Source organism: Leptodactylus fuscus, chromosome 6 (assembly GCF_031893055.1).
Source record: "Leptodactylus fuscus isolate aLepFus1 chromosome 6, aLepFus1.hap2, whole genome shotgun sequence".
Lineage (NCBI taxonomy): Eukaryota > Metazoa > Chordata > Amphibia > Anura > Leptodactylidae > Leptodactylus > Leptodactylus fuscus.
This window is the reverse complement of record NC_134270.1, coordinates 36,037,710-36,052,923: the sequence shown is the minus strand read 5'-3', so window position 1 is coordinate 36,052,923 and position 15,214 is coordinate 36,037,710. Positions and strand designations below refer to the sequence as shown.

Sequence of the window (15,214 nt, the reverse complement as noted above, 5' to 3'; positions counted from 1 at the left end):
TGGTCGTTCCTTCAAAGGTCTGACTTGCGTATCTTACATTATTGAGACTTATGGCTTCCAACCTGCCATGGGCACGTAACAGAATATGCCAAAATAGCAAGGTTGCTGTTTCTTCGGATGTATTTTAGTCGTTGTGAGACAGGGGATATATTGTCACCAAAAAGAAATGTCCCTTACCATTCTGTTATTTTCATGGCTACAGTCTGTACATTGACTAAGATTTTAACAGATTTACAGATGGACCTAGTCAATTTAGAGCAGTTTTCCCGTAGTCACCGTGCAGGTGATCAGAGTCTGGGGGCATGTCAGGTCTGGGGGCTGACTACCGAGATCATGAAAATAAGGCTCTATGTCCAATGTATGGGAATTTGTGCTCCATTCAAGGTCAATGGGACTAACAGAAATAGCCAAGTGCTGTACTCCATCAGTCTTGTAGAGAATGCATGAGGTACAACCATTGCTCCATTCAAGCAGATGACATGGGACCCATTCTCATGATTAATGTGGGTCCCAGTGGTTGGACCCCCAGAAATAAGTTGCTCACCACCTGCACCAATTCTAGTTTTAACCATCTGCTAATAGGCGCCGCTCCACTGATTCCAGCACAGTTGGAATATTCTCTCTAGCCCCCATCTTTCCTGAGCAACAAGCACAGTTAGTTGTGGTACCTGATGTTCTATTTAATCTCTGTAATGTCAGGTGGGCGGTGTCAGGCAGGGGGCGTGTGTCAGAGCTCCAATCAGAGGCAGCCAGTGTCAGAGCTCAGAGTCATATCCCTTGTCTGCTCCTGCCTGACATCGCCCTCCCGACAATACAGGACCTAAAAAGCATATTAGGCACCAAAACTGACAGCATTGGTTGCTCAGAAACGGTGGGGGCTAGAGAAGAGAAACTAACCATGCCAGAATCAGTTGAGTAACGCCTATTAACATCCACTTGGTTCAAAATGAATGTAGGCCAACTATCTTATAATGTGTGTGGGATTCTCCCCTGTTGACAGATATTAGAGTAGATAAGAATTGGGCAACAGCTCCATCCTTTTGTTCGCAAGAGATAGTCTCCCCTCTACTATTCAGTACACATGCATTACTCAGTTGTGTCAAGTGTGCATGTATATAGAGCAGTTGGGAAGATTGCTGCAAAACTCTTTTTCTACTCATTCTGCAGCAGGGCCAGCTCCAGGTCCGTGTGGACTCTTAGGTGATGCAGCTTCAGTAGCCCCATTGCATAGTTTTTCCCAAGGCGATCTGCTGAAATGCAGTAGGTCATCTGTAACTTTCAACCTTTGCATGGCTAAGATCGATATCCGTGGGTGAAGTTTGCAGCTTATCCCACATATAATGGCCCATTATGCCCCCATACAGTACAATAGCCCTCTAATGCCCCCATACGATACAAAGCCCTCACAGAATTTTCCCTTCCCAAATAATTACCCCTTATGTCTCTATGCAGTACAATACTCCCATATATTGTACCGCTATACAGTACATTGTCTCATTATTCTCCCATAGAATGTTCTCTAATGCCCCTAAATAATAGAGTCCCCCTTTATTCCTTTATAATGTGTCCATAGGCTGTGTCCGGTATTGCAGCTTGTCCCTTTTGAAGTGAATGGGACTGAGTTGCAATGCAAGACACAGTCCGTGGGCAAATGTGGTGCTTTTTCTAGAAAAACAGTCCTGTTTTTTCTAACCTAAGGACAACCCCTTAGATAAGTGCCCCAATGTGATATACTGTATGTTGGAGTAGCCAGATTGTCCGTTCTTCTTGAAGGCTAACCATAACATTTCTAAAACTCCATTGACTAGTCACTTGCTGTAATCCTTCATTTATGTGAAATCTTTTTCATTTCTCACCATCATCTAATCCCTTGGTTATCTGTCATATCCCATATTCCTCCCTTTTGCCTCTCCATTTTGCTCTGTCCCTGGACTTTTCTCACTTTTATTACTGATGAGTCTTTTACTGCTCCTCGGGGGGGTGTCTTTTCTTATTCCCTTGTCTTTAACGTTCTCGCCCCTAACTCTAATGGATCGCCATGATTTGTGTCCACCTAATGTACGTTCCCTGCACCTCACTTCAGGACCGCCTAGTATCCGTCCTATGAAGAATCTGACAGCCGTGGCTGGAAGAGATAGCTTCATCCATTGTCGGGTAATTGGGTACCCCTACTACTTCATCAGTTGGTACAAGGATTCTCTGCTGCTGCCCGATAACCACAGACAAGTGGTGTTCGAGAACGGGACCCTGATGCTGAGCGACGTACAGAAAGGAATGGATGAAGGCGAATACCTGTGCAGCGTCCTCATTCAACCCCAGCTTTCCATCAGCCAGAGCGTCCACATCACCGTGAAAGGTCAGAAAACAAATGGGATATACAGATACTAACCGCATGTGCCCAGAACATAATGAACAGCGTTGACAGTGACTTACGGTGCAATGGCTTTATGATAGACCTTTGACACACGCAGTAAATTACAATATGGTAGTTTATTACTTCTATCCACATACTGTATATTTATAACCTAAGGACTAAGGCCTCGTACACACGACTGTACTTTTTATCCTCAATTTCACACCCATACATTTCAGTGGGCCCATATAAACAGCCTTAGTTTTTGCTGCTGTGTGTCCAGGCCGAATTGAAGAGCTGCAAAATATGGAGTAAGTCCTATACCTGTTCCTTCTTGCAGCTCTGTCAATGGTAAAAACTACAGATGGCACACAGAATGGTACGCCATTTATTGGTGTCCCTTTTTTACTGACCCGCAGATGTAACACCGCAGAGTGGTAGGAGCACCGTGACACACTATAAGACTCATATAGGGCCGCAATATACCACTCGCCACTCCTACACCTGGGACGAGCGCCATAGAAGGCCCTAGGGGGAGGCACATTTATTGCACAGGCTGCACACCGTCGCGTGCACGTGGCCTAACAGGAAAGTAAAAGAAAGCATGGCTTCTTCCTACCACAACCCTTCAGCCAAATAGCTATGCCTCCTCATGGTCATCTTACTGATACCCTCCTGCTTGGCCTGCCCCATTCATCACAATACCAGATATAGCCCATGGACCAGTGGAGAGATTGAAAAAGGGTCTAGGTTTGGAAAAAAGGTAGCCATGTTTTCTGATCCTTGACAAGTAAAGCTGCTCTTGAGGAGATCCAGATGATGCATGGGAAAAGTATAGAAATAAGCCCTTCTTTAGATGAAAGAATACTGTCTCTTTCTATGTCTATAGGTGGTTACCCAGTGAGTCAGTACTCAACCCATAAGCCAGACGTATTTTTTGCTGTGTTTTTGTGAGCTAAAGCTAAGAGTGGACTGAGCAGAAAACAGAAGTATACGAGATTCCTATATATCTCCTATTCCTTTTGTAGCCACTCCCGTGTGTTTCTCAAAAAACCTTTTAAAAATCTGCAAAAAAAGCAGCTTTTCCTCAACATAGGGTTTTAGACTTAAAGAGTCTCTTTCATCACCTCCACCAACTCCAGCTCTTTGCACCCTTTAATAGAACACACACAGTTGGAATTGTTTCTCTATCCCCCACCATTCCTGAGCAGTTGGTGTTGATAGTTTAAGCATCCTGTATGTTAATTAAGAACTCTCTTGTCAGGTGGGTGGATCCTGGCTGCTACATATACTCTGGGGCCGCCCACTTGACAATAGAGATTGTAGCTGTATTGAAACTTAACAGCACAGATTGCTCAGGGAGGGTGGGAGAAAAAATTCCAACTGCAGCGGAATCAGTGAAGCAGCGCCTACTAGAGGATGCATAGAGTTGTAGCTGGTGGAGGTGGTGATGGTCCTTTAAAACATGACTAGGAACATTAACCAAACCGGTTACCTATCTGGTTTATATATATATCGTAAGTCATTTCTTAATTTTATCTATGTCTAGGAAAGCTGGGTGCCAACTAGCAAATTTTTTCCAACAATTTAGGGAAGTGCAGCAGGCTTTCCTATACAAGAGACCGGTGCAAAAACAGTTCTGCATTTCTTTTCAGTAGGACCATATTGGGGACACTATATGACATGTGTTTTCAGACATATACAGTATGTTGTAAGTCATGAATACAGTGTGCCCAGTGCAGAATTAACCACTTGTATGCCCTGCATGCATTCCTCTTATTCAGCTATGGCTCAGTCCTGTACAGTGCAGCCCCCTCACCGCCTCCTCCTCATCCCTGATCTGTTTCTCTGACAAGCCCCAGCACAGGGACCTGCTGTGTAAACACAGCGTATTAATGCCCTGCCCTTTACCCACAGCCCCTGCTCGCTGTTTTCCGTAGTGTTTGTTGGCTTTTAAAAAATAATGTGTCCGTCGTGGTCTCCCAGATCTGCCGGAGACTTAAAAGCTTCTCCAGCATATCAATTATTCAGGAGCACCCGGGGAGAGATCCTTCCTAATGAATAGGACGGCGTATGAGAGCCAGACTGAGATTGTGCACAGCTTCCCTGTGACTGCACTGTTGCTGTGGCCGTGTACATCTTATGGCACTCACTTCAAGTTCGTAGACGTCCCATATAACACTATATGGGCAGCGTCATGTACTTGTATAACTATCCAGATTCTCCAATAACAAGCGTTTCCTTTATACATACGGCAGGTCTGAATACTACACAGGTAGCCCAAATACCTGGCTGTCTACTTTCTGCGACTGTAACTGCGTATGCTCCAGGAGCTGCCATAGAGGTGTCTTCTCTTTCACTAGGTTCACACCTGCGCCTGGGTTTCCGTTCTTTGGGTCCGCTTGGGGAAGCCTAACCTGCTTAAAAAGTTTTTACCCACGAAAACCCTATAGACTATAATGGGATTCCCAGGTTTCCGCCTGAAAAATACAGAAAAGCGTAGGACTTTTCTCTTTGCATTTTTAGGCGTTTTTGGGGACGGAAACCCCGAACGGAATGCAGGCGCAGGTGTGACCCTAGCCTTACCTATGACAGAATAAAACTTACAATTTCTGGAGACAGATAGGATGGGGGGGTTACCAAATTTGGGGTCATCCATCCCAGCAGCATAAGGACATGACGCTGGTTTAGGGGCCTTAGATTTAGAAATAGGTTGGGTTTTTTTTAAAGGGGTTTTCTAGGATCGCCAGTGTCCATAGGATCACTGGGCATCCGTTCAGGTGCCAGAAAGTATAGAGATGGATAGGGCCAGGGGAAGCTGCAACTGTTGGAAGCCGCGACAGTCGCATCTTGGTCCTATTCTGACGTGGCTTCCCGCGTCAACATCAGGACCAAAATACCCGGTCCCGTGCCCCGTGTGGGCCCTTAGGGAGCTTTCCCACTTATTTAGTTTTAATAGTCCATCATAGGAACAGTAGAAGAGACTAAATATTAAAATGCCTCCATCTAATGATAGACAACATCAGATTCCTGCCGAACCTATTGACTATAATCGGGTCAGTACGGTATCCGCTGTTTTTGTCATGACTTCAGTGACTTGGCTGCAATTTTAGACTTGGCCCCAAAGGGTTTGATGATGTGTCCTGTGGATCGATCATGAGGTTTGAAAAACCCTTGAATCTTCCCCAACCAATTACACATTTTTAGGAACTTTGCTCTCTCCTGATATGTCGGATTTAGCAGATACTTAAACTGGCAATGTTGGCAAATCTGTCCTTTAAAGCTTGGGCTTTTTCTTCTGTTATTCCTCCTGGAAATGTATGAATATTTGACTAGTGGGCAGTTTCTTATCAATGGGTAACGTCGCTATATGGTGGAATATACTCAGCAGTGACTGAACAATGTGAAGGTGTTCCCTATTGACATGTAGAGGATGGTAACTACCTAGTATCAATTTAGTCCTACATTTCCAGGATGAATAACAGAGGGACAGCACAACACATAGTTTTAGGTATGTTTCCGGTATGTAAAATATTTACTAAAACAGAGTGATTTCTACAGTCTGTTAGTACTGACATGTTATATTCTACGTTGCAATGACTATGTCTATTGTTCTCTATGACTCACAGTGCCCCCGCTTATTCAGCCCTTTGAGTTCCCCCCTGCCTCTATCGGACAACTACTGTATATCCCATGTGTGGTATCCTCCGGAGATATGCCAATTCGTATCACCTGGCGCAAGGATGGACAGGTTATAGTCTCGGGCTCTGGCATCACTATTGAGACCAAGGAATTCATGAGCTCCCTGCAGATCTCCAGTGTGTCCCTCAAGCATAATGGCAATTACACCTGCATAGCAAGTAATGACGCAGCCACGGTGAGCCGGGAGCGCCAGCTTATAGTGCGAGGTAAGAGAAAACAGCTGGTGGGAGACGTGTGATATGTGACGTGGAGGAGAAATGCTACATCATCAAGTCAAATGTGTGAACAAGGCGCTATCATACAAAGTCTGTGTGTTGTGTAAGAAGCTTATACAGCATATATAAGAATGTGCTGGGGGATGTACATACAGGGGACACAGTTAAAGGGGTTGTCCAAAGTGATCAGACCCCCTGCAATAATAAGAACAGGGGTTTCAAGTCCTTTGTGTGAACGGAGTATTAGTGACCACCACTACATTAACTTCATAGGCGCTGATAGAGATAGCCAAGTACAGTGAGCAGACATGAACAGCATAGAGCACCTCAAACATGGGATTTTGGGGCCCCCATTTTCTTGATCGTTGAGGGTCCAAATAGTAGAACCCTTAGGGGCCAGACACTTATCAAGTATTCTCCATTGGAGATTACCTTTAAGGCAGAGGAAATGCATCACGTTTTTTCCCCATCATTTTTCAATGCGTTTTCGCAGAGTTTTCCTCTGTGGACCTTCTGCCTCTATAATAGCTATATGGAAAACACCAGTTTTTCCGTAGGTGTAATTGACATGCTGCGATTTTCAAAAACGCGAACGTCTCCACTGCAGATGTTTTTTCTCTGCAATGTGTGCATGGGATTGGCCACTTTGCAGGTACTGTAAAAAGCAGCTTTTTATGCTGCAGTCTTTCCACAAATGCAAAAAACGCTGCAATTTGCAACATGAGGTTTCAGCTTAAGGCCCCGGGTAGCGAGTGCAATGCATTACGATTTTCCCACAGAGTTATTCACAGAAAATCCGCAGAGGTTTCTTCTGCGAGCTTTCTGCTTCCATTATACCTATAGGGAAACCGCCAGCATTTCCATAGGTAAACTGACATGCTATGATTTCCAAAACCTTATTCACATGTCCACATGTGATCTTCATGATATTCACATACAGCACCCATCTATGCTAATGTGATCTGTTTTTCATGTCTGTGAAAAACAGTTCAGGCTCATGTAGTATCACAGACCCGCGTATAGGGCTATCAACCCAGGGCAAAACTATTCCTTTCCGTTTTGTAGCTGTTTTGCAGCCTATGTAAACCAATGCGTCAGTGGAGGCACAAGTATACATCATACATGTGCCATATGTGCTACTCAACCACGGACCTAACACATGCAGACGGTCGTGCAAGTGTTGCCTCATTTTGCATTTGCTATCCTACCAGAGCACAGCTGTACCCATTTTGCAATTCTTATAATTCAGAGGTAATAAAGAGAGTTAACCATCCAAATTTCAGCTGAGCATGCTTACCTTTTCTAAAAAGTTGCAATTTTTCCCGCAACACTCTCACAGCTTTTCCAAAAAGGGAGTATGGTGAGGGCAGGCATGGAGGGTGCAACGCACTCAGCCCCACCAGATTTATCAGGTGTAAATGATGCAGGAAATGTATGAGCTGGCATCCCATTTCCACCAGGTGCATGCGCCGGTGGAGGGTACAATTCATAAATGATGGGCACCCTCTGCCAACTCAGGGCCTATGGAGGCTGATACCAGTAGTAATACCAGTCTTCATAAATCTGCCGCAGTGTATTTTGAATGGATAGAGGAGAGTATATCGCTGCTAGAACACTCTGGTGGTAGCTCATCTCCCCTAAAAAAGGCAAGATCAGTCATGTTGAAAGCCAACAGCCTAATCATATTATTCTCCTCACATTTGCCATTGGAAAATAATGATTGGGAAGACGCCCATGCACAGTCCCACCAAAATCGATTGACATTAATCTAATAAAATGGGTGCACAAGACAGTTTGGCCCTGCTCTGAGTGCAATGGAAGCTGTAAGACTACACAACAAAAGTATGTTCACAATGTCAGTAACCGGCCTACAACAGCACATATGTGGCTTATAAATGATGGTGATAAACTACCTTCAATAAAGTGTCTACTAAGTGTCCCCTCCTATAATCCATGGTGAAGCTTTCCATTTCCCTGCAGCGCCACCACAGGCAAAATGAAACATTACACAGTGCTCATTCAAATTAGTGGGTTGTCTATGTAGCGCAGGGCAGGACAGGTCCTCCAGGGTGAGAGATGCTCTTTTTAGCTGCTTTCCTCTCTGGCCAGGAGATGGGGATGCAGAACAGGAGACTCCGAATTTTGTAATAGGGTGTTGGAATTGCATTTATTAGCCTAGCTATGTCCATAGGCACTGCTCAGTTCCTGTTGAATTCAAGCTTATAAGCTACGTGGAAAGTATAAAGAGGTTCTCCAGGACTTAATATTGATGACGTATCCTTAGGACACTACATGGTGTAGTAGTTGAGCTACACTATTACAGTTCAGCTCCCATACACTTGAATAGGAGCAGAGCTGCAGTACCCTGCCAATACCACTACATATTGTATGGAACAGGCTGCCTTCGCTCCATACACTGACCGTATATCTGCTGACTGGTGGTGGTACCACTTGTTGGATCCCCACCAGTCTCATATTATCATCTATACAAAGGATAGACCATCAGTATAAAGTCTTTGGGTGGCCCTTTGACATGTCTGGTGTCATTGGTGTACTGTAGTAAGCGTAGAGCCCAATAAGATGGAAGTCATCCATAAATGGTAGTCGATAGCGTAACACTAGTGTAGTTGTATGGTTCATTTCATCCTGAGCGCTGAATTTGGGGACCATGACTGCGCAAATCTCTTCTATATGTATCCTGTCTATACGGATAAAAAAAACTGTAAACCAACACGCCCCTCCTTCAGCCATGACTCCCTACAGTTATAGCAACAGCAGCCGTCCTATAGAAGAGTCAGGTCTTCCTTCCCGGCAGAGGAATCTCATTGGAAGAGATAGCTTTTGTTACAAATGGGGAAGTGTCTATTTGACTGCTTACTTCTGACTGACAGCTTCTCGAGGGTTAATGGGCCCTGTGGATTTAACGAGTTTTTAATGCGCTGTGTTAATGTAAGCATGAATATGTAATGAGCTTGTGATTCAGTGCTGCATGTTGATATAATCATGAATATATAATGAGCAGAGACACATACAGATAAATATTCATTGGTCTGGCTTGCCTGGAATAAATATCGCAGGACAGATATGGGGAAGGTATTATAAGGTGCGGAGCAGTGTGTGTGTGTGCGGAGGCTTATTGTAGTCGCTTAGTAGGCTATGTGCATTATCATGTGTGGGAGGTGCAATGCTCTGCATACATTAGAAATGAGAGGCTATAATTGAAATGCAGTGTTGTTACCGGAATGGCGTTTACAGCTCTGCTTGATTTTACATACTGGTTTATTTGCTTTTATGATACAGTAATATGCTACAGTTCTATTCATCATTTAGGGTATGGGGTAAATGCAGAGTACACATTAAGCCACGCTGCTCTTATTAAAGGGCAATGCTCTGCATGGCTTTAGAGGCAAGGTGCAGTGCTCTGCATGGCTCCTGGAAGTAAATGCAGTGATTTGTGTTATACACACATTGCGGTCCCCTGTGTAATTTTGGGAGAAGGGTGTAATTCTCTGTATGTCATTGGGCACAAAGTGCAGTACTCTTGAAAACGAGATGTAGTGCTGTTTGTGGCTTTGGAAAAAAAAACATGCAGTGCTATACATGACTTTTGAATGTAACTTCAGTGCTCTGTGTGCCTATGGGAGAAAGGTTCCGTGCTTTGTGAAGCCTTGAACAAAGTGTTATGCTTTGTGTCTCTGTGAGCAAGGTGCAATAGTATGTGTATTGCATGTCTTTGGGAGAAAGATGAAATTTGGCTTTAGAAGCACCTATGGGCACATGGTTATGGGCTCTGCATGACTTTGGGCACACGGTGCAGTGGTCTGTATGGCTTTGGATGTAAGATGCAGTGCTCTGTGTGTCATTAGCAGAAAGGCTCCATGCTCTGTGTGCTTGTAGGGAATCAATGCTCTGGTTGATTGTGACAGTAATGTGCAGTGCTTTGGCTTTAGGCGCATGGTTCAGTGCTCTGTGTAGCTTTTGTTACATGGTACAGTGCCCTGTATAGTTTTGGGTACAAGATGCAATACCCTGTATGGCTTTGGGTACAAGGTGCAATGCTCTGCATGCCTTTGGGCACACAGGGCAGTGTTCTGTATGGCTTTGGGCACATAGGGCAGTGTTCTGTATGGGTTCAGTACTCTGCATGGGGTGTCGGGGTGAGGTATAACGGTTGACTGTGGAAGTCATGAGCAGTGCTCTGCATTATTTTAGGGAAAAACACACCCCAGATCTGTAATCCCTAACAAATACTGTGCGAGGTATAGAATATAAGTACATTTCTACACAATATGTGGCGCGTTCTGTAGTCATCTCCATGAGGATCAATGTGATCCAGGATCCTAAGAAGAAGTGCTCTCCTTTCATAGGGATTTCAAAGCAAACTGCTCTGCATTGTGAGCACTCCGCAGTAATGACATGCATTATAAACACCCTGTTGTTGTATTATGATCCGCAGTGAAATACGGCTTTATCTTTTCCCTCCCGTCACAGTGCCCCCCAGATTTGTTGTTCAGCCAAACAACCAAGATGGAATTTACGGCAAAGCCGGTGTCCTGAATTGTTCTGTCGATGGCTACCCACCTCCAAAAGTGGTCTGGAAACATGCCAAAGGTGAGTGCGCCGGCCCTGAAGACTTGGTCCTGACACCTAATGTAACCACACATACTCCCTGGCGTTGGCAGAACATGGTGTCACTGAATACCCTACACCTCGCAGTGACAGCTCGCCATTATGCGCTTGTACACTGACATATAGACATCAAACAGATGCAGTATCTTCCTCCCCATCATGTGTACTGCGACACTATGGGCTACGGCTTCCTCTGTCACACATCATTAAGTCTCAGCTCCGCACACGCAGCAGCAGCAGAAGTGTCGGCTTCTCTTTCATATTCATCAAATGTCTTCCTTTTTGTCTCAATCTAGGTAGTGGGAACCCCCAGCAATACCACCCGGTGCCACTCACTGGCCGGATCCAGATTCTGCCCAACAGCTCCTTACTTATACGTCACGTACTCGAAGAAGACATCGGTTATTACCTGTGCCAAGCTAGTAATGGTGTGGGCACAGACATCAGCAAGTCAATGTTTCTTACTGTGAAAAGTAAGTTCAAGATAAATATAAAACCTGAATGACACAAACCCGAAAAGCACAAAAAAAGGTATAAAAGAAGGGGGCGCCACTGATAATAACATTAGGATTAAAACTACATACCATAGGAGTAGGTTGTGCTGATCACTTATGGCCTGCTCAGGTTAGTCCTATCCCCTACTACCTATGGCCTATGTATGGCATGAGTGAGCACCAGCAACGGCCTCTGTTTTGGTTTTGTTTGGTATGGCTCATCCATTGATTTATGTATGCCTCTTCCCATGTTCCCTTGCAGTGGAGCAACTATGGCTGTATAAGTCTCCACACACCTGAGAAGGTGGTCTCTCCCTAAGGATGGACGTTATCCCCATAATCTGGTCTCTCAGCCTCTCACTTAAACCAAATCAATTCTCTCTAGGCTGCGCTGATGAAGTCCAAAGAGACAGAAACGGTGCCGTCCGTAGCTGAGAAATTGACTTGGTTATAACCTCGCATCATGCAGTGAAGACTTCTCGGAAGTCGAGCATGTTGTTCAGGGTTGCTTGCTATAGAGGGCAGCATAACAGAGGCACTGTCTCCCTGTTTACATCTTGGGAGACAGATTTGCATATTCTTCCCATGTTCCATCCTTGTAATGCAGGGGAAATAGTCTTAAATGGGTTTTCCAGGATGAGGGGTCTAACTTGAAGGGTCACAGAGGTTGCCCAGGAGCCATTGGCGGACCATAATGTCACAGAGGTTGCCCAGGAGCCATAGGCGGCCCATAAGGTGTTTGAACTCTACATGGGGGAGACCAGTACTATATATGATACGTTACAGTTATAGGCATGTTACACCTCTGATCAGGGTATTGATGGCCCATTTGTAGGATACAAAACCTCCGAATAGAATACTCCAGCATCCGAATTCCTCTTGATTAAAACTTAACCTTTATTGTGAAAGTTATTCATGAACATGGAATGTTCAAATAAAATTGTATATCTCAACAAATCTCCATAATGGCAGAGTTGAATGAGCAAAACGTCCGACTGACGCGTTTCGGGGCACCTATATTCGCCCCTTCCTCATAGTCTGACGCCATAGAAAGACTGACCATCTTATATAGCTCTAAATGTCATTACTGCACCTGAGGTGCTAAGGTCAGAGACTCTACGTAATAACCAAAGGTCACAATGAAAAACATAACAAACACACAAAATAAACAAAGTAAACTAATACACCTATACAATGGATTAATACAAACACTGTCACTTGTTACATAATACAAAACAAACAGGGATAAAAATAATTAAAAACTTACAAATTGACTTGTAAAAAGAGATAGAAACGAGATGAACCATCTACCGCGTAACATGGGCTCCCGTTCTGCCCATAATGAAGATGTCCGACTTCTAACCTATGCGCATGCGTGTTCAATCCTCCCAGTCACATGGGTGGATAGACCAATCAAGGTAAGTATATGCCGCTACGCCAATGTATGGAGTAAGACGTTGTGAACTCCGTTACTACACTGATACATTGTTCCTGAAATAAATGTATTGTGAAAACTATAAGTATAAACACTGCAAAACCACCCTAACTTATATTACTCTTTGGAATACAAATGACTATGAATATAACAGTTGTTGACAATCCCATGAATGCCGCTGTGTATATCTATATCCTTCAGTATCCCAATCACTATTATATAACGTTATTGATGTGTTGTGCTGTAACCTGATAATATATACTCGTGACCTATATGAATCATAAACATAAGCCTAAATAAATGTAATTGACTGCAAAAATGTCAACTATGGTTATGTGGTTCTCAGTATTTATATATGTAAGAAAGATCATTTTTATAATTCATTCCTTTCGGCACTCTTGTGTCCAATTTGAGCACCCAAAATGCTTCTCTAATTCTGACCATATGCTCCCAGTTACCTCCCCTAACTGGTTTGGCAATCCGTTCGATAGCCTTGAAACTTAGGGATGATATATCCCCTCCATGTTTTTCCCGGAAGTGTCTAGTTACTCCCGTAATTTTCAAAGAATTTTTGTTAACAATACTCTGTACATGTTCCGAAACTCTAAGTTTGAGAGACCTGATGGTACTTCCTATGTATTGTAAATTGCATGTTTTACACGTAACCATATAGACCACGTGATCCGTGGTACAATTCATGAATCCATTGATGTTATAGGTTGAAGTATAAGTAGAATTTTGAAATACAGATGTTTTCTCTACATATTTACATGTTTGGCATCTGCTGTGACCACATTTGTAGAAACCCTTAATATGTAACCAGGTCTCTGATTTGATTCTATTTTCCTCCAAAAAAAGACTAGGGGATAAATAATTTGCCAAAGTTTTCCCTCTTCTGGAGACAAATTTCACTCCATCAGTAAGTATGGTACACAACGTCTCATCCTGATATAATATACCCATATTTCTGCGTATTATATTCATTACTTCCTTGTAGTCTGTGCTGAATCTAGTAGAGAAATAAAGGTTAGAACCTTTTTGTGTGGTAGTTTTCGGTTTGTTTTTGTTCTTATTAGAGGATAGCAGCATTGCCCTATCAGTCCCCTCTACTATTTTCCTCGCTCTGTTTAATGACCAGCTGGAATATCCTCTTTCCTTCAAACGTTTAAAAATCTGCTCAGACTGTGACTTGTATATATCATCCCTGCTGCAAGCTCTTTTGAGTCTCATCATCTCCCCCACTGGTAATGCTCGAATAGTATGGGCTGGGTGAGAACTATCCGCATGCAACAATGTGTTACCTGATTGACTTTTGCGAAAAAGGCTAGTGTGAACTACACCCTCTTCAGCATTTCCCGAAAGGGTAACATCTAGAAAATCAATAGTGATTCTGTCAAATCTATATGTGAATTTGAGGTTAAATTGGTTCACATTTATATAATCCACGAAATCAATAATTTCTCTATCCTCCCCCTTCCAAACAAGCAATAAATCATCAATGTATCTTCCATACCAGCTAATATTGTCCCGAAAGGGATTGCTGGCATGGAAGATACATTTGCTTTCCCACCATGCCATGACAAGATTAGCCAGTGAGGGCGAGAACCTCGCCCCCATTGGCACTCCGCAGACTTGGAGATAGTACCTGTTGTTGAACATAAAATAATTATGTTGCAGTAGATAATTCACAGTCTCAACTATAAATTCACACCTTTCATTAGTAAAATCCGAAAATCTTTTCAAATGGTCCATTAACGCTAAGAGTGCTATGTCATGTGGTATTGAGGGGTATAAAGAGGAAACATCACAAGTGACCCATGCATAATCCCCCCTCCACTCAAACCCACTGAAAATCCTAAGAATTTCTTTCGAGTCCCTGACATATCCCGGTATGCGGGTGACCAACGGTTGTAATATTTGGTCAATCCAATCGCAAAGATTTTCATTCAGGGACCCTATCCCAGAAACAATGGGCCTGAGTGGAGGGGGGAACACATCTTTGTGCACCTTGGGCAAACCGTGCATTATTGGAGTTACCGGATGTGTAGGGATCAAAAATTTTTCATCTTTTTCACAAAAAATACCCAATCTAATACCCTCTATAACAAGCTTACGTAGGGATAATGAAAAATATTCAGTAGGGTCTGACTGTAATTCCTTGTAAGTAGTTACATCACTAAGAATTTTCTGAATAGAATCATGATAATCATGTTTGTTTAAAATGACTATCTTCCCACCTTTGTCCGCCATTTTTATCACTATTTTATCATTTTTCTGTAATTCTGATAACATCTCTCTTTCTTTTTTATTTAAATTATCCCTGTAGGGAACCGATGTGTTATATAGTTTAGTCAGATCTTTTTCTACTGCTAAGCGAAAATTTTCT

General features: G+C 43.3%; 1 protein-coding gene across 2 annotated transcripts in view; it reads left to right on the top strand.

Moving 5' to 3' along the window:
• The window catches only part of DSCAML1 (DS cell adhesion molecule like 1), a 193,479-nt gene that overhangs the window by 152,174 nt on the left and 26,091 nt on the right, over positions 1-15,214 (top strand). For both annotated transcript variants that reach the window (XM_075279726.1, XM_075279725.1), the window contains exons 8-11: positions 2,084-2,356; positions 5,983-6,261; positions 10,762-10,881; positions 11,196-11,372. In XM_075279726.1, coding sequence (XP_075135827.1) covers positions 2,084-2,356; positions 5,983-6,261; positions 10,762-10,881; positions 11,196-11,372 — 849 coding nt within the window. The remainder of the gene's footprint in view (positions 1-2,083; positions 2,357-5,982; positions 6,262-10,761; positions 10,882-11,195; positions 11,373-15,214) is intronic.